The sequence below is a fragment of the Lissotriton vulgaris genome, unplaced genomic scaffold (assembly GCF_964263255.1).
Source record: "Lissotriton vulgaris unplaced genomic scaffold, aLisVul1.2 SCAFFOLD_1365, whole genome shotgun sequence".
Lineage (NCBI taxonomy): Eukaryota > Metazoa > Chordata > Amphibia > Caudata > Salamandridae > Lissotriton > Lissotriton vulgaris.
Genome location: NW_028242984.1, coordinates 360,626 through 388,573, shown reverse-complemented (window position 1 = coordinate 388,573; position 27,948 = coordinate 360,626). Strand labels below are relative to the sequence as shown.

The window sequence follows — 27,948 nt, the reverse complement described above, 5'->3', positions numbered from 1 at the left end:
AGGTGCACACTGACCCTGTGGTCTTTGTGTGTGGTGTGCCCTTCCCACCTCCTATATTCCTTCAGGAGTCCCACAGGATTGATACAAATTTTAAATGTAGGGAAACGTGGAGTGGGGCTCTTGGCTAATAACATCTGAGTTATACTAGATGGGTTATAAGTAAATGAAGCCATTTTCTAATTATTAGAAAACCTGTGTATATCTCCAATTTAACCTTGTTAATTCAGTGCATTTCTAACTTTTTTTAACAAACCAAAACCTTTTTACTTATTTATATCTCCACTTGAACTGTTCATTTCAAATGAATTTAGACACCTGATAGAATGCCAAGTAGGTCTATAGGGAGAGTCATGAACAACAACACATTAATATAACATCCAGCTTAAAATACAAAGAGTAAACAGCAAAGTATAAAATAAGCATGCCTTTGATTGCGTAATGAAAGAGAAAACCTTCATTAGTTGCTTCAACCAAAATAAAGATTATGCAGATGGAAATATTTACTGATTGTGATCAATTGCATTTTGGGAAATTTAGTAAAAAAGAAGGTCAGTTTACATTAATGCTCCACTGTGTCAAGGGGACTGATTGGAGGACAGGAGTGATGGTGATGATGTGCACTCATAGCAGAATTTGAATTCTCCATCTGTTTTGGCAGGCAGGATGGTTAGACAGAGTCAATAGTTGGTGGCAGTGGACAGTAGACTGTGATTAAGGAGAGGAATGAACCCACTGGTGGAATTGTACAACTGATGTCCAGTAAGCTTTAACTGCAGGAAGTGGCCCTAGTCTCTATCATGAGAAGATCTGAAGTACATGGGCTGTCCATCACCTGTAGCCCGTCCCCATGCACATCCTGATCTTTCTGCAGCCTGAAAGAAGTTCAGTGAGCTTTCAGTGCAGGATGTGGCCACTGGTGTCACTCTGTTCCTAAACTGTATCATGAGAGGTTTTGAAGTTCATGGGCTGGCCAACTCCTATGGCAGGTCCCAATGCACCCAGAGTGCTCATGGGCTGGGAGCAGCAATCTTTGGTTAGACTGAGTTAGTTCTGAAGCAGTATACACAAACATGACACTATCTATTGGGTCACTCTTGAAAACAACATCATCATAGCATATCCACCTTCCTAAATTCTTCTAAGTCTCATGTTTAAAGCCTTGAGTTTGAAAATAATGAATTTCAATGTGTGCCACTGGCTGAAGCAGAATAAACTGACCTCTTAACTTTAATAATAAATATAAAGAAAGCATGAGTGCATGGTCACCCTGCTTAACCTCTCCTAATGTAACTTTATTCACAGAGATAAAATTGAGTTAAATTCAAATACTGACACATTTGTCCTGAGAACTGGTGCTCATTCAGGCGTCTGGGTTGAGAATAATATTGCAGCACGAGGATCCAGTTCCTTTGGGTTCAGAGTAAAAAACAAAACACCAGGAATGAGAAGTCTTGAAAGAAAAGTCATGTCCAGGAGTTAGGATGACGTCATTGTTTATTGATTGTATTTATGCAACAAATAATCAGTAACAGTTGTATTCACTATTCTTACTAAACACTGTAGCATAATGGACTGATTTTATGTTTTACCAGCATTTCAGTCCAATTTTAAAGGAATTTGATAATTTTAAAGAAGGTACATCATTGGAAAATGACAAATACATTCTTTGACGCCCATCTGAGCGTACCTTTTCATCAGTTTGCTTCCTGGAAGTCTACTCTTTATTTACTGAAAAATTATATTTTTTGTTCTTTGCAAGCTTTTAAAACGACAAAATATTTGTAATCAGCTATACTGTACAACGTTTCTGCTTTACGAGGATAAATGTACTTTTCCTTAATAACAAAACCAGCCCCCTTGAGAGCATCATTCAGAATATCCTCATCCAAGCAGAAAACAGGAAACTTGTAGTCACCACACATGTAAAATGTTGCGTAGAATTTCGTAATCATTATCAGATGTCCTCCAGGCTTTAACAGTGAAGAGATATTTTCAAGAGCTTCACAGTAGGACTTCTTGTCTTTGACAAAGTGCTCTATACAGTGTGCCAGGAGCAGACAGTCAGCCTGGGGGTGGCTAATGGGAGACAAAGGGTTACAGCTCATGACATCATATTTCAGGACTCTTTTGAATTTTCTTTGTAATATCTGCTGCTTCTCAGTCCATTTTTCACTGAAACAAGGAGATAAAAGGTAATTAATATGCTTTTAATTGTTGAATGACTCATGTTTTGTAATACAAAGATAACTATCTTCATAGCTGTTATGGAAAAATGTATAAACGGTTTCAAGATGGCTGCTCCCATAGCCTGTGCTGAGGTCTTTCTATCCTCCACTTCTCTAGAGCAATCAGTATCACAGATTTATTATCTACTAGTACATTCACTATTCATTACATTTCTGCTCTCCCTAAATTCCTATTTAAAAAGCTGGTGTCAGTTTTGCTTTTTGGAGTTAGAGGTTTGCTTGACATAACATAGAATACTGTACATAGGCAAAGTGAAAAAGGTCCATCATTACTAAAATATGCTCATTGCAAGATATGTTTACAGTGACCCTTCTATCTACATCACACATTGTGTGGGAGCAGTCATCTCCATCGCCATCAATAAAACTTCCCATCCACTCAAATCCCTCACCCCGAATGAAACACAAAATCTAAGAGACTTGAATTATAGTTTATTGAGAGATCTCTACCTGTAACTGATGAACTTTCATGGGTTTGTGTGTGTAAGTTGTGAGCCAAACTATAAGGTCACAATAAGCTTTGTTTTTTTTGGGAATTTCCAAGGTTTTTTAAAATTCTATGTTGAATGATTGACGTTACTCGCCAAAGGGTTGATCTAGCAGCTTTTTGGCGGCCATTCAATTTTGATTCCAATTCTGGCGGGATGTATTTTCCAGGAATCCAGCCCTAACAAGACTGGTTGAAAATGGCGAAGTACATTGAAAGTGACAAGGAGCAGAGATGGGTGTAAGTGGAGGTAAGATAATGGACAGCGATGCGGGCTTCTTCTGAATGGGTGCAGACACAGGCAGCATTAGGCTGGTTCCGCTTCCTCCTGAGGAGGACCCTTACCACACCAGAACTGCTACTGCATCAACCTCTCCCCCCAAGCCTGGAAGTGCAGAGTGCTGAGCAGCATGGCACAACAGTTAAAAATAAAAATAACAGGGCTGGCAGCGGGTGTGGTGACTTGGCTCTTATGCAGATTTGCTTGCATCCAGGTCAACAGAGCAATTGTGGCAACGTATTCAGGCACCCTGAGAATTTAAAGCCGCCTGGTTTTCTAAAGGTCCCTCCTCCTCTCCTGCACCTCTCTTCCGAAATACAACACGCAGCCCAGTAATTGTTCAGAGCTGGGTTCACTGCTTACCAGGGACCTTCAATGTTCATCTCTGGTGAGTTACAGGAGTGCTTAGGAATGTACAGGTGCACTGAGGATAAAGTGCCTGTGGAGGACACGAGACCAGAAGAACAGTAACAATAAGGGCCCACCCGCTCAATGTGCAGATTTCATAATTCTAACATTTTCAGCGTGCTTGTGCTCCTCGTGCTGGCCGCCCAGGTCTCTGCGCCAGGTGCACTGCAGGAGGGGAGGTGGATCTTTTGCCATACACTATGCTTCACTAGCCAAAGCCTCTGGTTGGGGTTCCTGGACCAAATAAATATCCAAAATCACTCTGTGTGAGACATCCTAGGTACTCATGAGCCCCCGCTCAAACTTTTAAAAACTCAAACAAGCACTGTCTCAGCAGGGAACGGGGAGACATAAATTATCCCAGGTTAACCTGAAAGCAGCATGGCAGGAACAGGATAAATTACTACAAAAGGAGGGAGAGACCCACTATGAGTCACTTACTTGTACTGTGGGACAGTTGACTCATTCCACCAAATGCTCCTTGTTACTTTCAATAGACTTCGCCATTCTCAACCAGTCTTGTTAGGGCTGGATTCCTGGAAAATACATCCCGCCAGAATTGGAATCAAACTTGAATGGCCGCCAAAAAGCTGCTAGATCAACCCTTTGGCGAGTAACGTCAATCATTCTTCACTGGCAGAGGGCCTCAACAATCAACCATCACTATCATGTTGAAAATTAACAAATGAAGAATCTGTGGGGGGAACATTAAGCTGTAATTGATTGGCAGGAAGGCACCAGTAGGTCCCTGACCTCTAATATTAACAAGAATGAAGTCAGTAATCAGTTTAAAGATGCAATAGCTAACAAAATCATGCTAGCTGTCCAAATCCTTGGTACCAATTCTCAGGGAGCTCTCCCATCTCATATCCATGTACAAGAATCAACCCCTTTCCAGCAACAATTCACTGTCTATTCTTACATATACAGCCAGACAGGAGAGCAATAGAGATCAGGAGTTGGGTAATGTCTTAGATTTTAGCTACTATTTAGTCAAACTCCAAAATTGCGATGGAGGGGGTGCAGTAACATCTCAGACTCATATTCGATGTCTATAAAGAAGACATCGCTGGTGGACATATAGCCTTGTCCTTTGAAATGTCATCAGTGATGTCACTGACCATGTCATGAGTGATTTAATATGTGAGATCATCAGCAGTGCATTGCAAGGGAGTGATGTAAAGTTAGGTCAGATAACTATAACAGCTGAATTTGACAGGCTTTGTACAAGTAAAATGTCAGCCTAACTATAATGTTCCTATTACATGTGTTTTCTTCCAGTGCATTTATAATGCTTCTTTAACTAGTATTCATGTTTGCAGAGTGGTGGAGAAAGGGGGGTCGGCCTCAAACCAGCTCTCATGAATTCTATTGTGTAGGACTTACATGAGGTACCAGGAGGGCCTCCAAGGTCCCTCATGAGTCATGTGGACTCTATTCCCCAGCCCTCCTGTTACCTCCAGTAAACTACACACAGTGGGTTTCTGAGAGGTGGTCGCAGACCATACCCCTTTCTCCACCACATTAAGCCCGGGAGAGGAGCCAGGTCCTGGTAGGATTGTTTTATTAATGGTGGGGGGCACATGTTCCCACCCTCCTATGGCTTAATTTAAATAAAACACTTTATGCAGGGAGTGCCTGCACGGCAGCCCTGTGCTCTTGGGGTGACAACCTCACTTGGGCTTGTTTATTTAATTAATATAGGGAAGGTCTTGGACCCACTCCTAGCCCCGGGGTACATCACCTCTCCAGGGCTTTCCCAGTAATAATTTGGGGGGATGTGTGGACCCTCTTGCAGCCACCATCCCTAGCCCCGGGCAAACAACACAATAATGAAGGGTGTCCATCACGGAACCCCTGGCACAACCTCATTCTCAATAGAAAGTCAAAGAAAAGATAGGCCATGCGGCCACACTCCTGGAGCCTTAGATAGCCTTGGGAAGTGCCACCCACCAGGGCTACTCCAGAAATGTCCCAGGGTTTGACGCTGCCTTCGCCAAGCCATAGCAATCAATGCTCTACTTTGAGTGAGCAAGGGCAGAAAATACTGTTGCCTACTCAAAGCAGAGCAGATTGCTTTTTGGATAGAACTACGGATCTACTTTTTGAATTTTTACATTTTGGTTTAATTGCATTTTTTACATTTGGAGTTTTATTTTGGTGTGTTTTCATTTATTACTGTTTAAGTTGTTGCATACATTCTTTACACATACCCTCTAATTTTTGACTGATGTTTTTGTGTCAAATTGCCTTTGATTAAGGTAATGTTACGTTAGTGACTTTTTGTGGTTCACCTTACAAAGATTGTGTCTATTACTAAACACCAAGGACCCCATTTCTTACAAGTTGCTGATGACTCTTCTTGAAAATCACGTTTTGCCCAATGCCAAAATTACCCTCTAATACATCACTCCACAGGCACCTGCAAAGCCATTAACTTCTTCTTCGTGTAGTTGATCCGTAAATAGTTTGACGTCACCAAGCCTTATTCTCCTATGCCACCCACCTCTCTATGCTGTATTACATGATGCTTTCCTTTCCTTCGAAGTCCTGCCTGTTGCGGACCTCACTGATACCCTCAAATCCATCAAAGCCATATCCATAAAGATATTTGTACCGGTTCTTCAACAACACCCACACTGGAGATACCTTATCAAACCTACTCATTGTAAATATATTCTTTAATCAAATAATTGTCCCAGAATCTCTGATAACACTGCCACTCCTGGAGAAACCCCCACCAGAGGCGATCACTCAATCCTGAGGATATTGTCAGGAAATCACTGCCACAGCCTCAATCCAGGAAGGACCTCAAGACTGGCGGTTCTACTGAACAACTTATACACCTCCAGGGCCCTGAGACCCTCTTGGGTGAGTAGGCATGCTTTATAAGAATTCTGATTGATTAATTGATGTATCAAGTTCTGGACCATCAATCACCTAACCGTTGACACCAGAATAATTGAAACATATAAATCCAACAGCAGCTATTCCCTGCACCAATCTAGCTTAAGGTACACTGTAGCACACGTCACCTATCTTACAAATCATAGACAATGCTCTGCTGATCGCAGATAAAGATTATCCCTGTCTCATCATCTGACTGGATCTGTTAGCCAACTTCTACACCAGCAACCATTTTACCCTCAACCATACCTTGAAATCTAAAATATAGATTCACTGGAAACTTCCTACAACTACCTATGCAAACGACATCAGGTTTTTTTTCTACATGGGCACCTCACTTTTAGAAAACATTTATATTACCCGCCTAGAAAAGTGTTGCCTAAATATCTTCTGATAAAGTTCTAGTCCTAAATATTGTTAGGTTGCCTGTTTTTAGTGTGTATATTTTGTTGATCTATATAAAACACAAAGGTGACCGATGGGAAACTTAGAGATAGATTGTAATAAAAAGCATTAAGGCTAACAAAGAACTTTAAGAAATGTATCAATGTTTTTAGAAAAAGCAAAGAGCGACCACATTGTGTGTTTACAAAAAGCCCATTGTGAAACAGCCCCAGCGGTTTCCAAATATCATTGGTTGATATCCTTTAGTTATGTTATATAAAAGTCTAAATTCTCCAATACCTTTTTTAGGTATAATATCCAGTGGTGAAATTATCAATTTTCTGCAAGGGAACCTTTGAAAAATGTAGGCCATCCAGCCATCTTTTTTGATTGACAACATTACCTCTACCATGTCATCATGCTTTAACATTATTTGAGCCTTTTTGTCTCACTTCCTGTTTTGTAGAATTTCATGGGATATCCTACACCAGAATGTATAGCCATTCTCTGGTCTTTTTAAGCATAGTCCTATATTTAGAGAGAGTTAGTTTTAACGATGAATCCCCTGTCTTTGTGTGCAGTGCCACAAAAAGAAGAGGATAAATGTGAAAAAAGATGAACCCCAGGTGGTGTACCTCATTGGAAATGGTACCGTCAAAGAAATCCAATCCAGACATAAGTCAATGTCCCATGTTGAGGGCTTTTCCTCCTCCTTCCTACCATAGTATAAGAAAGCCACGTTGTTTTACATGTACTTGAAAAGAAAAATGGGTCAGAATGATTTGCATATAGCCATGTCTGAACTGGGGTGGCAGAGTGGGCTAAAGAACGGTGATGGATTAAACCCAGATCTTTTGACTGGGTGTGAGTGTTTGATTGATTCAGATGCTCCGTCCATCACCACCCCCTTTTGTACCACAATCCATAAACTAGCACACCGAGTTTCATTGCCACAGTATTTACATAATGTTTACCTGTTATTCAACCCCTTCTCCCTCATTTTAGGTGCCCCCTCCCGCCCCCACCACACCCTTCCCGTCCTGATGAAGACCCCATTGTTAGGTGCAACATGACCTACATGACTCCGGAGGTCGAAACGTCGACTGTCTGCTCTCCTTCCTACCCATGAACAAATTGATCAAAAGTTACTGTGTTCTGTTATATGGGATAGGACACCATCTACGTTCTGATGTATATCTATTGACTTACCTGTGCTATGTCAGCTATGTATGATGTGACAACACTATAACTCTTTGAAACGTTTTCTTTACCTTCAATACTCACCAAAACACTTCCCCACCCCACCTCTTCCCCTTCTGGGCACAACAAGTTTGGATATAACAATATGTTGAAGTGTTTCTGCACCAACGATGTATAGTTGAGGATGTGAATAAACAACATCTCCCACCTAAATAATATATGATTTGTATATGTATTCGTTGTGAATTGACTGTTTTGAATTATCTGTCAATACTGTATGTTTCTGCTGGGACCCCTGTCTCCAAGTACTGTATCTGCAGCACTGATTGTGCACACCCACTTAAGTAGCCCTTTAAATATGTCTCAGGCTTGTCAATGCAGACCCTGTTTGTGCAACTTTACTGCCATGTCGACTTGCCATTTAAAACCCCTTGCCAAAACTTAAACCCCCCTTTTCTTACCCCCAAGGTAGACCCTATGTAGCCCATAGGACAGGATTCTATGTAAGTAAAGGTAGGGCATATGCATTTTAGTTTTACATATACTGCCAGTGAGAAACTCCCAATTAACTTTATTTTCTCTACTTTGAGGTTAACATTGAAAATTCCTTATTACATGTAATGAATGACATTTCTGATTGAGAATGAATAGACCTGTCATGTTTGATACATATGGATTTGTAACAAAAATCCTCCATTAATAGTAAATTTTAGTTTATTATTACACATTTAAAAATAACACTTATTTAAAGATGGCATTTTTCTGCTCTTCACCTCTGTGTGCCTGATGACTTGTGCATTTCTTCCACACAGTCTCATGCAAAGGCTGTTTAGATGTATCTGATGGGCCATTAACATACTCATGAGTCATTCAGGGAAGGATGGAGGAGCTTAGATACCTCATTGGGCTTTGACATTCTCCCATACTAACGAATGCTTAACTCCTTGAAGTGAGTCTGGAACCCAGGGCTGGAAGGTAGAATTTTTGTGGTCTTCAAAAGCCCCTCCTTCAAGCGCCCCACACATCAAAGGTACTACTGGTTATGAGAGCTGGAGCATTGCCCCTGCCCTACCAACTAAATACACTTCTGTGACTGTGGATACTCTGGCAGGAAGAGGACTACTAATGGACTTTCATTGTACTGGACTTCTTTGGAAGAACTGCTGTTCTGACATGCCTGCTGGCATCTCTGCCTGGGTGAGTGGACTAGACCTTCACAACTTGAACCCAAAGTGACTCAAAGGGTTTGTGTGCTTGTTTCCTGTTTTGAAGTCTCAGGGCCATCAAAGAATGTCAGCAGCACTTCAATAGCACCTGGTCTCGGTCATCAGTGAGTCCTACCCTTCTAAGTAGTGCTAATACAGTCCTGGGTTGTTGAAGTAGGTTATTTGTGCTGCATCTTCAAAATCCATGCATTTTCATTGTTGCGTCTGCGTGAACCTGCACATCTTCGGCACAGATGCTTCGCTTGCATGTCTTAAATGATGAAGTATTGCCTACATCTAGTGTTGCACGATGATGAAACATCTCCAAGGGAGCAGCTCAAAAATGCAGCATCGCCCACAAATCCTAGGGAATGGAACTGATGCATCACCTCCCTATTCCTCGCATTTCAATGTCAATAACTCCTCCAACCAAGGTACCTTTTCAGCAGGTCAAGATTGGTCCCTGTATCCTACCCATGCTCCATTCCGGTTGGCCTGAACCTTTGCATTGACCACCAGATGGCCCAAGGTGACACTTTATGCTTCTAAGCACTATATTTGCAGCTATTCTTTAAAAAATCATAACTTTGGTTCTTCTTACTGAATTTCTGTTGTTTTTGTCACATTTTTCTGAATACATTAAGCTCTGGTTTGCTAACCTTGTGTGCATTTTTCTCTTTTCTTTTCATTGTTTCGCTGTTTGAAGTGTTGAACACATACTTTGTACATTGCTTCTTAAGTTAAGCCCGACTGCTCAAGCTACCAGAGAATGAGCACAGGTTAATTTAGGGAGGGTGTCTGAATTACCCTGACTAGGATGGTGGTCTCTTCTCTGACAGGGTGTATACCGCTGCCAATTTGAGTCCTAATTTCTAACAGTCTGTCAATGAAATGAAATGAAATGAAATGAAAGGGGTTTTATAGAGCGCAAATCTACCCGAAGGCCTCGTAGCGCTAAAGTTGCTTACTTCTGGGGAGACTTACTGAATTATGTGGAAAAAAGAAAAGTTTTAAGAGATTTACGGAATTTTAACAGATTGGGCTCATTACGGAGGGCAGGAGGTAAGGAGTTCCAGGTAGTGGCAGCGTTAAGGGAGAAGGAGCGTCCGCCCCACCTAGCTCGTTTAATTTTCCGCGCTGTTGCCAGAAAAGCAGTGCTAGACCGCAAAGATCTATGGGGGTGGTAGGGAGTGGCCAAGGCGCAGATCATGGCGGGAGCATTTTTCCTCATGGCCTTATGCATGATGCACATTGCTTTGAACTTAACTCTGGCTTGAATGGGCAGCCAGTGTAAGTTTCTCAGAGCCATGGTGCCTGAATGGCTACGGGACAGGCCCAGCAGCAGACGCGCGGCAGCGTTCTGGGTGACCTGTAGTGTTTTAAGTGTGCTACTCGGTGCACCCAGATAAAGGGCGTTCCCGTAGTCCAGGCGAGACAGGATAATGGCCTGGACCAGTATCCTGCGAGCCTGGAAGGGGAGGAGGGGCAGGACTTTCCGCAGCATGCGCATCAGTCCGAAGCAGGTGGCGGAAAGTGTGGTGGCTTGATGAGTAAAGGTAAGGGTGTTATCTAGCCACATGCCCAAGCTTTTAATTTGCTTTTTTGGTTCAGGGGGAGAACCCATGCAAGGTGGCCAAGGTAGGATGGGGCTGGGGAGGGCTGGGTTTCCCAGAAACATAAGTTCTGTTTTATCCCCATTTAATTTGAGATGGGAGGAAGCCATCCAGTTTGTGACCGCTATCAGACAGCTACTCAAGTTCGAAAAAGTGTGGTCTGGCTGATTCAAAGCTAGCACCAGCTGAGTGTCGTCAGCGTAGGTCACAATGTCAAAGCCAAATGGACGGACGATTTCTGCCAGAGGTTGCATGTAAACATTAAAAAGCGTTGGGCTCAGGGAGGAGCCCTGAGGCACGCCTTGGTTAAGAGGCCAGATTTTTGAGTGGACTTCACCCTCTACCACCTGGAATGTGCGATTTTCCAGGAAGGATTAAAGCCATAGAATGGCGTTGCCCGTTACTCCAAGGAGCTTTAAACGGGAGAGAAGGATGTTGCTATTCACGGTATCAAAGGCGGCACTTAAGTCTAGCAACATTATTGCTGTAGTGCCGCCTTGATCCATGTGCCTGCGTGCTAATTCAGTCACCGTCAGAAGTGCCGCTTCTGTCCCCAGTTTAGGACGGAACCCTGCCTGTGAGTCGTGAAGCAAATGGTTAGTTTCCAAGTAAGACATCAGGCTGGTGTTAATATGTCAATCTGTCAGCCTGTCTGTTTGGGGTTTCATTAGATAGATAGGTTTGGGATTTCTAAGAATGCCAGGTATTATATGTCACATTACATCATGTGTCTAAACTTTGACTGTGTATGGAGTGGTACATAAATTGTTTTTATAGGTATGATTTTAATGTCAAACAATTAAAATACGAGGTGCACACTTCAGAGCGTCAATGTCTTTTCTCATTGACATGTTTCAACACATGATGAAAATGTTAATTATAAAAAACATGCACTCATCTGGACCCTCATCTTTGCAAGTGACGGACGGGCAGGTCATAAGACAGGTGGATGTATGAATGCAAGTACAAGTGTTAAATGTCTAATCCAGTGAAAAAGCATACCATCAAACAAAGAGACTAGCGTCATAAAATGGTAATCTCCTAATCTCCTAAATATTCAGTAACCAACAGGGGGTGTATTCATTTTATGTTCACTGTAAAGTGAAGAGGAAGACAACAATCTAAAATATCCTCTTATTTCCCACTTGTGTGAAACAGATTTTGCACAGTCTGAGCATATGCATGTTGCGGTATATATACTGGTACACGTCAGAGTGAGGAACTAGATGAACACTTTTAAAATAAATATCTGGAAATGAATTGGTAAGGCATTGAAGCTATGAAGTAAGTTATGACACAACAGAACCAAGGGTAGCCTAGTGAGCCGTTGGTTTATCACCAAAGCTGTTTAACTGAGTTGTTGAATCCGAAGTAGAGCAGACAGAAGATTATTCCTAATTGTATTCCTTCTTTTACAGTTCTAACTGAGATGTCAAAATCTTAATTTTCTTGACCTTTTCCCCTTGTAATTTGGAAAGCAAAGCAGGGCTGTTTTAATGTGGAGCAAACTCCTTACCCACTTCCCTGGAGATCACAAACGATTTCCATAATCTGACTGTAATCGATGGCATCAGGCTCATTCTTCCACCATTTCTTTACCTCTTGGATAGACTTGTCGTCTGCACACGCAAAGGTAATCTCGTTGAAATTTTCACAGATTGGAAGAGGGTAGTAGACGTAGGGCCCAAAGGAAAGAACAATCACTGAGTCTCCTTTCACCTGACCTGTTTAGAATAAACATTTATGCTTCAGTGAATTCAAAATCAGCAAACTAGAAACAATTAAAATGTCCAGTACAACATCATCTCATTTATATGTTACATGTTTGTTCTTCTCATGTCACATGAGTCTTCCATATCACCTCTCAGGCTCTCCTTTGACCTCATAACCTTCCCAGATCTAGGTTTTGGTCTCCAGTGTCTTATCTAGAACTCATCTGCAGTGTTTGGATGGTGAGGACATTGAAAGGGTTTCCCTTCCTTGCATATGTTGCAGCTGTGATATTCAGTGGGGGTTAGTGGGTTTTGGTTCTCCTGTCAAAATCACAAAGAGAACAGGTGAGGGTTGAGCTTGGATTCAAGGGAGTACATGATCAGTTTCTGAAGCAGAATTAGTGAAGGTAATTGTGTCACTTCAGAAAGATGATTGTCAATAAGGGTAGCCTAGTCATACGTGTTCAGATGTATCTTTGTGTCATAAGGGAAATGACAGACAATATAGCAAGTATTTGGTTCCAGAGATTTTTGAATAGTGCTGTGGTACACTAAATGAGATTCCACTTCAGAAATATTAGGACACATTTTATCAGTTAAAGCTCCAAACTCTTGAGCTCCTGTAGTGTGTCTGGGAGGAAGTGTTTCCTCTGTAGTGGAATGTGTTAGAGAAGGAAAATAATTTGGTAGGGAAAGCTATCAATAGAGGGGGACAGAAGAGGACTGAGGGCCTAATTTAGATATCAGCGAGCATGATACTCTGTCTCAAAAGTGATGGATATCTTGTCCACCGAAATACAAATCCTATCAAATCCGATGGAAGTCCTGTTCTGACTGAGTTTACTAACCAGCAGGTGTACAGTAGATGTGGGAGGAACATGGATGCTGGTAAGCTGCGCTTAAAGTTAGATGAGTAAAAATGAGAAGCAGAGAATGAGGAGGAATATGAGGGGAAGATCTAGGATAGAGTCAAAAGGAAAGTAATGCAACATAGGCAGGGATGAGGTCAGTAATGGGAGAGATTGGGAAAAGCATTTCAAAGACTACCTTGCATTTATAGTTCAAATTCAAAAAGTACTTTATTAGTTGTTTTTTTTGTACAAAACCATAAAAGTTCACAAAACATTAAAACAAGCAGTCCAAGCTAGCAGATACAATACACCAGACAGGTTACAATTTATAAAATCCAACTATTCATATCATTAAAAATTCGGTTGTTGCACAATCGGTGGGGGCAGAAGACACAGGGTTTTGCTCTTAACTGTCTTACATATCCACACATTTCCTGTACTTCATACTACATTTTAAAAAACCAGCCACATGAGGAATGCTTTCTGAGTAAAATAACGCAGGACAAGCTTGTGTGAAATTCATCCTTTTTAAAATAGGTTTAAGATAAAATGCCCTGGGGAATTCATAGTATTTACAAAAGAACATGAAGTGAAGCAAGTCCTGTGAAGACAAGTTGTCGCAGCCACAGGGTGCTAACACCATCCCCTTGTGACACCCCCTGGGGACTGCCAATAAAAGGTGAAACAGGTTTAACCTAAACCTTATGAAAAGAAAGCGCTCATATGCTGGTAATGGGCAGAGTAAGTACTGCTCCTCAACGGGCAAGGTTATCAACAGTCCCTTTCCTCTCTGTCCGATTTCTTGCAGATAATGTATGACTGTTTTATTAGTGTGAGATCTTTCCCCGATAATCCTGATGGGTTTTCAAATAAGTCTGGTCGCCCCTCTATACGGAAACTATCTCTGAGATATCTCATCCAGGGTATTGTGGGCATGTGTTCCAGGCACAGGGTTTCTTTTAACAGGATATGTGTTAACCCAATGTGTTTCTTGAGCCAACACTGCGTCCAGAACAAAAGAGGGCGCAGTGACAGAGTGTCACTGATGAAAGGCATGCCCTTTTCTTCGTGCACTGATGTGTTCGGGGTTCCCTGGGGGATGCACAAAAGTTGTTTTAAAAATGTGTTTTCAGTGACTTGGAGACCCTCTTGGTTGCTGTATCCCCATAGTTCGATCCCGTAGGTAGCTATTGCTGTGCTCTTGGAGCGGAAGACCTTTAGTATAGCCGACACCGGTCTATTTCCCATTCTGGCTGCAAAGTCAAAGAGCGCAGCCTTAGCCCTGACTACTTCTCCCCTTTTCCTGTTCATAAGTGCAGTCCAGTTCAACCGTTGGTCTAAGAGTACCCCCAGGTTAGAAAAGGTAGTGCATGTGGGCACCCTAATTCCATTTACCTTGAATGGGTGCTGTTTTCTGACTGCCTTCCCCACCTGCAGCACATAGGATTTAGTGTTATTTATATGTAGATCTCATGACAACATAAATCCATAAAAGGCATCCATAGTGTTTGTAGTCCTTTGGGGGTGCGAGCTAAGAGGACGGCATCGTCGGCATACAGTAGGACTGGCAGGCCCCATTGTCCCAGGTACGGGTAGTCTGCTCCCGTCATAACCAGCTGATCTTCTAGGTTGTTGACATATAAATTAAAAAGAAAGGGGTCAGGATGCACCCTTGCCTGACCCCCCGACTGGTTTTGAAACTTCGACTAACCTTGAAATCCCTGGTATATCTGACATTAGCGTTTGTGTCACTATGTAAATCTATCAGGAAGTTTACAAGATGTTGCTCTACCCCCATGGCCTCCATGAACTGCCACATCTTTCCCCGGTTGACTCAGTCAAAAGCCAAGGAAAAGTCCATGAAGGCAATGTAAACAGTTCCTGGTCGTGCGATGGTATATTTGCCCAGGATTAGGTAGAGATTGAGGCATTGGGCCATGGTGGAATGTCCAGCACGAAACCCGTACTGTATATCGGAAATGATCTTGTTTTCCTCTGCCCAAGTGGATAGCCTCTTCAGAATAACCCTCCCTAGGACTTTTACAATGGAGTCTATCAGGGAGATAGGCCTATAATTTAGAGTGCAGTTACGGTCTCCCTTTTTAAATACGGGAACTATTGTTGAAAGACCCAATGAGGGTGGACAAACCTTTTCTGCCGCCGCTGCATTTCCCACAGCTGTGAGAATAGGGGCCCAAAAAGTAGGATCAGATTTGTAAAGATCAGGAGGGGTGCCTTCTGGGCCTAGAGCCTTATTGTTGGAGAGGCGACTTATTCCTTCCATTAGTCCACCTACTGAGAATACCACAATGTCCTGCCCTGACCTCTCGTATGTTGGTGCTGGTTGTACGTTTTTATCCACAAAGATGGTAGGAAAGTGGTTCACCCATTCCCCCTCCATGATATTTGACCCCGCTTCCGTGGTCCCTGATGGTGCGAGTGGTTAATTGTACGCCAGAATCTAGAGCTGTTGGAAAGGGTCAAAGGATTTAAAAGTTCCTCCCATAGCTCGTTTTTCAGCTCGGACTTCCTTTTCAACAACACCTTTTTGTATATAAGCCGGAGCGATCTAATTAAAACTTTATCTCGGGGAAAAGTTTTGAGGGCTTCTTTCAGATCTCTAGCTGCTTTTGAACAGTTGTGGCAGAACCATTTGGGTTTATCCGATGTGGTTTTACCCCCCGTGCTTCCAACATCTTTCCTACATTTCGGCCGATGTTCTTAAAGGCTGTAAGAACCCCTTCGCTCTCGGAATTAGGGCTGAGACAAATTAAAAGGTCCTTCTCACAGTCCTTTTTCAGTTTTTCATGGAAGTCGGTCGGTATCTCCTTGTTCCATTTTATGCATCGCCCGCCATTGATGGGTTGCAACACGTTGTCTCTTGCGGGTTTAACCTTTTTAGTTTTTTTCATAAGGGTCCCTCTTAACGAGACACAGACCGGGTTGTGGTCACTATAAGTGCTGGGGGCTATTCTAAAACCAGATAGGAGTGTCATAAGGTTCCTGTCAACTAGAATACAATCAATAAAGGTTCCATGACTTCCTCCTTTAAAGGTGGGTTCTTTTTGTATAGTCATTGGTGGGGCAATGTTCATAGAGAACAGGAGGTCTTGCTCATCTAATAGGTAGTTCAAGACACTACACTGGGTTGTATGTTCAAAATGGATTCCCGAAGACAGGGGGCAACCCAAGTCTGCTAAAGTATGTAACAAGGGATCACCAAATAGGTGGATGTTAAAATCCCCAGCAAGTAGCAGATTTCTTTTGGACGCTCCCCGACATTGGATAATAAAGTTATGCAAATTGGAGATCCTACAGCCCTCACCCTGATTGTTTGCGTTATAAAAGTTGATCACTTACACGCTGTTCTCATCTTTCCCCAACATAATGGCCTGGAAGTTTTTATTGTCTCAGGGGAGTGCCCTAACACTACATCTTAGTGCCAGGGAAAAGAAGATGATCAAGCCGCCCAAGGCCCGCCCTCTTCTAAAGCTTGTTGCCGGAACACAGAATGATTTAAAGCCCTCTAATGCGATGTTACTGTCGGTTGCCCATGTCTGCTGAAGACAAATGATAGAATAGTCCTTTACAGATTGCACCCATAATGGATCTGAGATCCTACTTCTATGACCTCCCCAGTGCTTACACCAGGTGTGCCAATCCGCATTGTTCCTGTGATATGATCCTCGCGGTCTCCAGGTGTTACTATTAAACCAGCTGAGCCAGTATGATCCGTTATGGTGGCATCGGTTATCGTTATGGTACACTTATGGTGTTGTTTGCAAGCCAGTGGGTGACTTTGTTTTTAATCTGAGAAAAGTCCAACCTCCTCCCCAAGGGCAAAGGTGGAACGTTCCCCAATATTATTACCAGGGGGGTACTCTGTGGGGGCAAGTGCAAAATGGATCGATTACCCAGACCTTGGGCCCCACTGCTGAGCTGTGTGGGCCCGTTGGACTGTCGCACCGGTTGTAGATCTTCTTGTGAGGGGGGTTTTGGAGCCTCGGTAAGCTACTGCGGCCACCAGGGTTTTAGGGGCTGCCCTTCTTGTCAACTCGTCCTAGGTCCCTTGCATCCAAGTTTCCGATGAGTGGCGTCGTCAGGGGTTGGCAGGTGGTGGGTATAGATGAATTAATGGTACCGTTCCCTATGCTTGGGTTTCGTTCATATCCTAAGGACCTTTTGTTACCCATAAACTCTTGAAGTAGATGGTTATTATCTATGGTGGTTTGCTGAACCTTCTCTAGATTAGCACTGACCACTCTAAGTCTCTCTATGAGGGGAAGGGTAAGCAACTTTACTAGCTGTTCCACTTGTCCGATCAAGCTGCCTTCTCCCTGAGCAGTCAGTGGTGATCTTCTGGGCAGGGAATGGTGCCTAGTGTTAGGTGGGGCTGGGGCTGAGGCACTAATAGGCTGGGCAGGAGCTTTTATTTGACTGGGTGGACCTGGGGGGTTAATCTTTTTAACCGCGAGCTTGGGGATCTTTGCCCTTTTCCTCTCTAGCCACCCCCATGCCTTTTACTTTTCCCCGTTTGATTACTTCTGGTGGGAGATATCTATACAGTGGGGCAGGCTTTGGTCTTTATAGGGGGTGTGTCGCCCTGTGTTTTGTTAGCGTTACAGGTAGTGCTATCCTGTATGCTGTTCCCCAGCATAATGATGCTTTGGCTTTCCAAAATAGTGCTAGTTTCTCGTAACCCTAAGTCTATGAGGCGTTGGCTGGCTCGCCTTTTGGGGGTTACACTACTCATGATATTACCCAGAGATGATCTTTTGGCACTGAGGAATTCTGATGATAACCTTTCCTCGGTGATTGCTATTTCTCGTTCCAGGACAGCCACTGCCCTGGTAAAGAAGCAATCTAGAGTACCAGTAATGCTTCCCCGTCTAGATTTAGACGGTAATGGTCCCCCATTTTCCTTACGACGGGGCATGGTGTACCCTTAGAGAAATATAAGCTTGCAGAGAACAATAATCACAACAATGAACAACAATAGGGAATTACTTTGTCCGATTGTTACAGACAGAGTCAATGTCACCTGATCAGTGTTCCAAGCGGGGTCCGAAGATTTTAGGGGGGTGGCCTGGCCGGTCCTCTTCTGGCCCCTGATGGCCACAGATGGCCCCGCCCTTGTCCCAGGCATCTCCCGGGATGCTCCTGTTCACTCCCGCACAGTGGACGTCTGAGACAATCATATAGGGCGTCAGGTGACCGTTGGTGGGGCTATCCGCTGAAGGCTGGACCAGCTGGACCAGGTCGGGCAGGGACTCCTGGTACTCGGAGTCCCTGCTAGCGTTCGGTGAGTTCTTTTCAGAGCCAACACACCCTAGAGCACATGCACACAGGTCCCCTGCTGGAAAGGGTGCTCCCCCCGGTGTCCACCAACACAAAGCGGCACCCACGAAGCGGCACCCGCGAAGCGGCACCCACGAAGCAGGTGCTGCGAGATGTGGGGTTCGAGCAGCAATCTCCTCCCATGAGCAATACAAGGCAAGTAGTGACTCCTCGTTGTACAAATGGTGATCCCACCTTTTTAAGAAGCACAGGGGAGTTTATAGCGAGCAGGTATGGGCGGGGCTATCCGCCAAACGCGGGACCAGCTGGACCAGGTCGGGCAGGTACTCCTGGTACTCGGAGTTCCTGCTAGCGTTCGGCGAGTTCTTTTCAGAGCCCACACGCCCTAGAGCACTTTCACACAGGTCCCCTGCTGGAAAGGGTGCTCCCCCGGTGTCCACCAGCACGAAGCGGGTGCTGCGAGATGTGGGGTTCGAGCAGCAATCTCCTCCCACGAGCAATACAAGGCAGGTAGTTACTCCCTGTTGTCAAAATGGCGTTCCCCTTGTCAAAATGGCGTTTATAGTTGAAATGTGCAAGGGCCTCATTTGTTTATTGAATTTTTATCTTGCCATTTTTTAAAACTAAGATCAACAGCTCTTCAACAAGGAGGATATCACTGATTTAGTGATACGTGGTGTTTTTCTAGACTGCTCCAATTCAGTTATTTGGATATGATTACCTGCTAGTTGGAGGGTGGTGAGGGATGAAGATGAGAGCAGTTTTAGCCAAAAGTAGCATTAATCAGGGAAGACTTTGTGATTGAAGTTATTTACAACACTTTTAACTCCTTGCATGCTCATGACGGCCACTGGCGTCACAATGGGGATGTACTCATGGAGGCCAGGGGACGTCCGAATCCTGCCCACTGTTAAAAACTCCTGCAGAGGGTGAAAATTTGGGCAGCATACAAGGGGTTAAAGACATTGATTAGGAAGACTATTTTTTAGGAGTGATACTATTTTTGGATAGTTTATCAAGGATGTGGGAGGTAATGGGTGCTATGAAATATGTCACAGTAAGTACTCTTGTGCTTTCTAGGTCAATAAATAATAGTTAACAAGTCCTGGTTTTTCCTATCAGTTTACTGGGTCTCCTAGATCATAAAGTAATTCTTGTTTTGTTTACAAATGTCTTTGAAGTTTTCATTCTCTTTCCTCAGAAACTTGAAAGTCTTTTTGCTTTTCTCAGCAAGCTTCTGCGAGTGCCAATGATCTTGACTTCTTTTGTCATATTTCCTTGCTGCTCTCACATATAACATATAATGAGGGGGTCCGCTTGAGAATTTTTTTCTTTAAAGCTAATTTCAGAGAACTATTGTTACCGAAAGAGCCTGACCATAATGATTTCCCAAATCCAAAATGAGTAACAGCAGATGGCGAGGATGCAATGGACTTGTGGCCCTCTTAAAGCTGCACAGACCTAAGACATTGAGGTAGGAAGACAACCATGCTTATTCAGAGGGGAACATATATTTGAAACAATATCGGGAGGCAGCTTGGATCTTTTCTTGTGTACAGTACTAAACAAAGAGTTGTAACTAGTACATCATTTAGAGCTACTAGTTGAAATGATAGTGAATGTTAGTCATCCATTAATGAGCTGGTGACTATCAGACTTGCCAAATGAGATGTAGTCTGAATATCACATGCTTTTCTCAGAGTCAACACTGGACTACAAGCATCATCCATGAAGCTTAAGCAAACCTCACAGGACCACATGGATTTTGAATTCCTTACCTCAACCTGGTATGGTTCAGGATCCAGCCACTAGAAGAACAAAGAATGGATTTCCAAATGTCCTTCAAGGTTAAATGTCAATGATGTTTCTCTCCAGAAATAAAATATATTGGTACCTTTGTAAAATTCCACTTTTAAATGATGATAATAAGACCTCGGACACACCAATATGAATGTGCTACATGAATGGAGTTTTATCATCTGATACAGGCAGAGATCTTCCCCCTCATGCCCTTTCAAGCATAGGAACCATTTCCAAGCTCGAAACAGGAATGTCCGCCTGGCCTTCCCTACAAAAATGTTGTCTTTTCACCTACAGCAATGGATATCTGTTTGATATCCAACTTGATACCATTGTGGAAATGAAAGTGCAATTTGTGTTAAGAAAATATTGTTAAATGCCTAGTGTATGTTTCGGGAAATATCTGTCTGCTATCTGTGTTCTGTTACATTAAGCTCTATTTCTCAGGCCAAATGCAACCGCATGTCTATTTTAGATGCTCTGAGACAATTGATCTAAATACCAAATTACACTTCTTCTGTAATTTGGCAGGACTGAGGCAATTACATTTAATTATAATCGAGCATTTTCTGCAAGTTGAATATCCATCCTTTTCTTTATGTTCCAGAATTTGATAGTACTGCTGAACAATGTGGTTCTCTAGTGCAGGGAAATGCTAGTGGGGTGCAATGGTAAACTCTGCAGATTAGTTTCAGACCATCATTATGATGATGAAACTCATGTCATAGGGAACAATGGAATATGTGATTTTATATCATTGCATGTTATGCACTAAAAGTACATCTTTTAACTGGAAACACCCAAAAAAACAGCACATCACTTCTGAATAAAAAGTTAAAAACAACTTTATTTGACAATAATATAAACTGCAAGCATGGTGCAGGCCACGTGTTCCAGCTGTTGCAAATCTTTATCAAGGCAAACTTTGATGCAGACATTTCTTCCATTTAGTTAACATTTCTCACAATGGATACTTGTTGCAAACTTTTTTTCCTATTCCCATAGCTCAAAATCCACAATCAACTTACTGGTATACAAACATCATATGTATATTGCATATATATTGACTACCTATATGGTACATTTGTAACATTTATCGTCTATCTTTCTTCAACCAATATATATATGACGAAGCATAGAAAATATGTGTTTACTTTGCATGGAGAACTTGCTAATCATTAAGATGTATGCGCAAATGGAAATACACTTAGGGACTGATTCATAAAGGTAATCTTACATTTCTGTGTACGTTTACAATTGGTTGCTATTCACAAAGGTATTTTACTAGAACTATCTTTATGAGTGTAGAGTCTCCACACATAACAAGTTAGTACTTATAAAGATACTAATCCATTTGCGAATACCAAAAAATTGTAAACACAAAAGTGTAAGTTTTGTTGTGTAGTTCCCACTAATCTGTAAGTCCTGTGTGTGTTTTTGGACAACATAAACTTTGGGTGAGGTACCCATACTGATTCCAAGCACCTCAGTGACATATGTTGGCTTAGAGACCAGCTAACTCACAGTACCAAAATAACCCCCCCTAACCGTATCAGGCATTGCATAGTTTTTGTCAACCTCTGAACATGACAGCCCTGACCCCTCAGGGATCTTGGAAACAGATGAGAACCTTTTGCTCAGTCACTCCTGCTTATTTCTGCTCAGAGAAATATGAAGAGAACACACAGTGGGACATTTTCAATGTAGTTACTGAACAAATGTTATTCTCGTATCACATATATGCACTGCGATCATCAGTAGACAGAAGCAGATAAATGTGATTAAAAGCACCAGAATTGTTAGTAGATATAATTATACCCTGGTGCTTAAACTCTGTATATGCAGGTATATAAACAAAGTCTGGTGTACTCCTACTATGCAAAACCATATTCTTAGTGTACCTAGAGGGTGTGTGGATGTAAAGCCAAGAATACCCCCAAGGGACAATACAACCCCATTACCTGGCGCAAGAGAATGTAAGAGCCTGTCTCGGTTACAAACTGTAAACCCCCTCACGGAAATGTCAGACTGCTGCTTGGTGTGGTCACAGAATGCAGGGACCCTCGGCTTCAGCTGAAGTGCCTTCTCTGATAAACTATGGGGATGCTCAATATTTATAAAAGAAAAAAGCCTTGTTATGTATGATGAAGATTAGCAATATAATGTATATGAAGATACCTCTGTCCTCCCGTGGATTAGGATAAAATAACATTTGAACATTGCGCACGAAGAGGCCTTGTACATGACATTTGAGGCATTGTGGTAATGCTGTGCATATCTAGATGTATAAATAAAGTAGTATCAGAGAAATAAATCCAACATTGTTGTGCATGTAAATATGTTCAAAGGTTCATAGCAAAAATGTTATTGTGGAAAATAGAACAGTGAAGGAAATGGACAGCTTTGCTACATAGGCCTAACATGGGAACATAACACCCGCTCCTCATACAAAGCATTCATATATAAAAGCTATTTACACATCCAACAGGTTACAATGAAGCAAAATTAGAAAAGGTTTAAAACGTATCTACAAATCGTCTAAACTATTTGAACTACCAACCACCCCGAAAGCCATGACGTCTAGGAAAAGCAAACACTGTTTTGGTTTGTTTTGGTTTAAAAATAGGCCAAATTGATCTCACATAGGAAAAGCCAACTGATTATGTGTTTAGAGTAGTGGCACAACACTGTTGCTCTCAGAAACCATAGACAATAGTCCCACAGGAGCACCTCAACGCAGATTTTTGGAGCAAAGTTGATTTCATCCAATTCCCACTGCAGCCACTGAGGGAGCGTCTGCATCCTGTAAGCTGGTGTCCATTTTACTAGGAGCCAAAGCATCATAGGGTGGCTCAACAACTGCATTCTTCAGCAATGGAATACGCTGAGGACCAAAATATCTGTGGGGCCTTTTCGGGGTCCATCAGTACTTCAATGTCCAGTGGCGCAACCGAATGTGATCCTAGGGTCTGGTGGCGCAGTGGACAAATGCATCCATTGTAGGGGCGCGTGTCCTACCTCATGGTCATAGGTTCTAATCCCGGTTGTTCCACTCAGCCTTTTTATCCATCTGAGGTCAATCAAATGAGTGCCATTGAGTTGGTTAACAATATAAATCTGTTATTCAGCGCCTTGAGACTTTCGGTTGATACATGCGCTATACAAAAGTACATGTTATGTTTATGTTTTTTTCTAGGCATGGCTCCAATAGTCCATAATATCAAGTTTTTGTACAAATAACACTCATTGGGGAGGATTCTAAGATCTATTCCGTTAATAAACATTAAACTTTAAGTGGAACAATAGAAAACAACAGCAGGAAAAAAGTAAACCATAACCCCACATGTCCTAATGCTATTTGCAACAATGCCCATCTCTGTTCAAGTTTCAAGTTTAAGTTTATTGCTTGATTAATTAACACCTTAGATGCGGCGCAAATATCCCTCCCCAGTGCTGCGCTGTCCATTGGAACTAGTGCTGAATGGACGTCCAATGGTCGTGCGCAGCACTGGGGAGGTAGTGCTGACGTCGGCCAACGCCCAGACGCAGCACTTAAGAGGTTAAAATCATCACAATCCCCCCTACATAAAATAAGTGAGATTCATATACTCGAACAGCAGGAAGTATCATTATGCAAGTGCTCATTTTACATCCGTACTCTTTCTCTCATACATTTCAAGTGTATGAAATTCTGTTATTATAAAATCATTCTAAAACTATGTTTAGATCAGATTACAGCCAAAAAGTTAAAATTATATACCAACCAGATTAAAAGTATGGGGATATGTTACATGCAATTATGATTAAAGATCGTCCGCTTGCAATAGACAGCTGTTGACTAATCTCATAAACTTAACTCCTCGGCAAGACAAGATGCATGACGAGCCCTCCAGCCAGCTTATCACTGCTTGTCTGCTAGAGGGAATGTTCAGATTGATAAAGATCGCCTTTAGGTATTGTCTCCTTTGGGTCAACATGGCTGGACAGGCGCACAACAAATGGGCCAAGCTTTACTTTTGGAATCCACATAAGCGACAACGTTCTGAGTTAAAACCTGTCACCCAAGAGGGGGATAAATCCTTAGAGACATACACCCCCATCCTGAACTTTAAAAGGCACATCTTTAAATAGGAACTAAAATGGGCAGATAAGTAGGCTTGTGGCTTTAGAGACCTATTTGAATTCATGACTGTCCATCCGTGCCGTCTCTTTGTGAGCGCAAATTTATCCTCCAATAAAGATTTCCTTTTGCTTGCGACATTCACAGTTTTATTAAAGGACACTCGATCCAGCTTGTTGTCCCAAGCTAGTTGGAGTTCCAAAGTGGCCAAATATGAGCTCAAATAACTCCCCCAGGAATTTGGGGTATGTTGCTCATTCTGTGACCTTACTTCATCCCAGCAGAGTCTATTTAGAGTTTCCGCTTCGGATAGCCGGAGGGTGTGGCAAAATTTAATAAAGTTACTCATTGCCCTGTAATTAAGATCCTGAAGCCCAAATTCCAGTCTCACCTGTGCGGGCGAAACACATTTTGGCTTTATAAATGTTTGACTGAAATTCGTTCTGAAGATGCGAATCTTTGCCGCACCAGGGGACAAGGGCGTATGACAAACTTGGTTGGATTTGAGCAGCCATGACTTTTAACAAATGCGAATGGTTAGGGCAGTCCAATTTTTTATGCAAGGATCTATAAGCGTATATCAGGGACTGAGTCTTTGCCTTGAGGGACATTTTGTGTTCTTTGTGACTTGTGCCATGCCCGATTATTACACCCAGATATTTATACGAACTTTTTTCTTCCACATGGGCGCCCTTAACCCTCCATTTGAAATTTAATTTCCTGCTGTCAACTAGACAAACGATTTTGTTTTATCTTTGTTTATCTCTAGCTGTTCCGAGTCCAGGTAGGATGCCAGGTTGTTTATTGATCTTTGTAGTCCCACTGGGGTTTGGCTTAACAAGACAATGTCGTCTGCATATTGGAGGATTGCGACTGGTTTGTTGGCCAGTTTCGGGGGATGGCAGTCTGGGTTATCAAAGTGTCGGGCGATATCTGATAAATACAGATTAAAAAGGCTTGGGGCCAAGATACAGCCTTGCTTCAGACCACTTTGTGTAGGAATATTTCCGTTGGTGCTCGACCGGTTTCCCAGCTTGACTCTTGTCCAGGTGTCAGTATGCAAGGTTACAATAGCGGTGAGGAGTGCATGTGGTATACCCCATCTTTTAAGTGTATTCCATAAGTGATTCCTGCTCACTATGTCAAAAGCAGATTTGATGTCCACGAAACAGGCTAAGAGGCGGACTTTCCTTCTTTGCGCCTGTTCCATCAATAGAGCTAAGGTTGCACGGTTCGATTGAGGGATTGTAGCCACGCCTTGCCTAGCCCTGCCGAGCCAGAGCATCATTGGAGGAGAGAGGAGAGACGTACGCAGCTGTGCCCAGTCCTGTTAATCGAACGCAGCGTGTGGAAGGCCAAACTGCACCAAACACTGTGGACGGAGCAAACTAGGAAAGGGGAGTGTTGAGAAGCAAACTCTGAGGAAACGCCATGGACGGTGTGTGTCGCTAAGGAGCGCGGAGAGACAGTACACCGTGGACTGATTGAGCCGCGAGGCAGGAGCGGCACGGAGGAGCCGCGGGTGAGTGGACTCAACTCCCACCCTCATCCCCCAAGTCCCCTGCGTCTCCCAATTGAGATAAGTATGGAAAGCCAGCAAATGCCCCTCAAGAGCTCCAGGTCGTAGCTGGGGAGACCTAGGGACTCGGTGATCGAGTGGGGTGTGGCAAAACGGGCTGACGAGACCCCAGGTGAACGACGAGAAGCTGGAGACAAAGTGCCCCTGTATAGGGGTAGAAAGACGGAAAAAGGTTGCCAGTGGAGGAAGGAGATTTCCATTCTCGGTAAGGCAGGCTAGCGACGGTGGCACATCAGAGGTAAGTGAGCAGGAGTGTGCTGGATTGTTTGTTTAAACGCTGGAGCAGACTAGCAACATCAGTTTATCTTATTAGATTTTATTGGAAAGTAAGAAGAAAATAGGAAGCCTAGCAGGGATAATTCAAGAACCCCCCAGTATAAATTCAAAGGAAGGATATGGGCCCTAAACTCAGGCAGAAATCACGGAAGGAAGAGCAAGATAATAGCCTGGAGACGAGTGAGGTATTGGCAGTATCCAGGTCATGGGAAGAGAGCAAAGAAAGTCAGTTTTCCCACGAGGAAATTATCGAGGGGTGACGTAAGAAAGGGAAATGTAAAAAAAGGATCTAAAAAGGCCCCGCAGGCAAAAAAGAGATGCACCTCAATATCTACTAAAAAAAGATCACCGTGCCCTATATTTCTGTAAAGGACTTTGTAGGCAAACATTACAAAGCCCAAAATCCAACTGTAACAAATGTGGATTCTGAAGAGGAGCCTCGCCCCAAGAGTACAATAAATACAGAAATAGAAGAATTGCCCCTTGCGGACCAAAGTGAAAGGAGTGCCTCAGAAAAAGAATTGGAGGATGAGATAGAGGACCCCTTGTTAATAAACTTATCACTCCACAGTCAAAGCTCAAAATTGATGGCACCGCGGCTCTCTTCATCCCCAAAACTGTATTCCCTTCAAACGCCGAGGAATGAAGTGCAATTGAGAAGGGAAAGTCTTGAATCTAGCTTCATCTGGGGGGCACCCTCAAACCAAGTGATACAGAGCCTTGAGGGGAGAAACAACTCAAAACAGCAGGACCCCGGAAGGACTGGAAGTCAAGCAAACCCAGAGAGAAACAGCCCACAAGACCCCAATTTTTCAGCAGCACCTACCTCTTCAATAATGGACTTATTACTAATGTTACAAAAAACTCTCCGGGGAATCCTAGAAGTATCATTGCTGAACAATGGGGTATTAAATGCCCAAAAGCAATTTCTAAAAATGATAGAAGACGAGCTGTCCGGAATCAAAGGACAAATGACTACCTTGCTAAGACCAGCAGGGACTGCTCAAACCATTGATCAAAGTATAGGAAATAAATTGGAAGAGCCTTTAGACTATGAGTATATATCTAGGCGCCCAATGCTGGTAAGAAAGAAGTGTGAACATATAAGAGCCCGCATTAAAGGCAGGGTAGGAAAAAAAGCAGATTCCACAGGTAGCGACACAGGAAAAAAATAAGAAAAAGGAAGGTGGGAGGACTCTAAATGTTTCAGCCCGGTCCTTTGTACCTACCGGACCCTCTGCAACAGAAACCATAAGAAAGGTACAAAATACACAAAAGAAGAGTCAGAGTAGCAAGGACCCAAAAGAGAGAGTAGCAAAAAATAATCCCATCACTAAAAAGCCAAACGCAGATCCCCCTGAGGCATTATAACCTGGAGGTAACTCCTCAGCCACATGAGCTAGAAGTGAGGCCTACAGGGAGGGAAGAGTTTAGACAGACAAACATAGCGTCCCCATAGAAAGGATATGAGTGGGGGATTGATAAATGGGTCTATCTAAAACCAGCTGAAGAAGGCCAAAGGGGCAAAAAATCATGGAAAATAAAGCCCTTAAATAGAACTCAAGTTCTGTCAATCTTCTAC

General features: G+C 42.9%; 1 protein-coding gene across 1 annotated transcript in view; it reads right to left on the bottom strand.

Moving 5' to 3' along the window:
* Positions 1-1,476: 1,476 nt before the first annotated feature.
* The window catches only part of LOC147668761 (nicotinamide N-methyltransferase-like), a 50,590-nt gene continuing 24,118 nt past the window's right edge, over positions 1,477-27,948 (bottom strand). Inside the window, exons 2-3 of the mRNA XM_086948450.1 lie at positions 12,247-12,454; positions 1,477-2,172 (exon numbers count right to left, since the gene is read on the bottom strand). Of these exons, the coding sequence (XP_086804576.1) occupies positions 1,737-2,172; positions 12,247-12,454 (644 nt within the window). The 3' untranslated portion in view covers positions 1,477-1,736. The remainder of the gene's footprint in view (positions 2,173-12,246; positions 12,455-27,948) is intronic.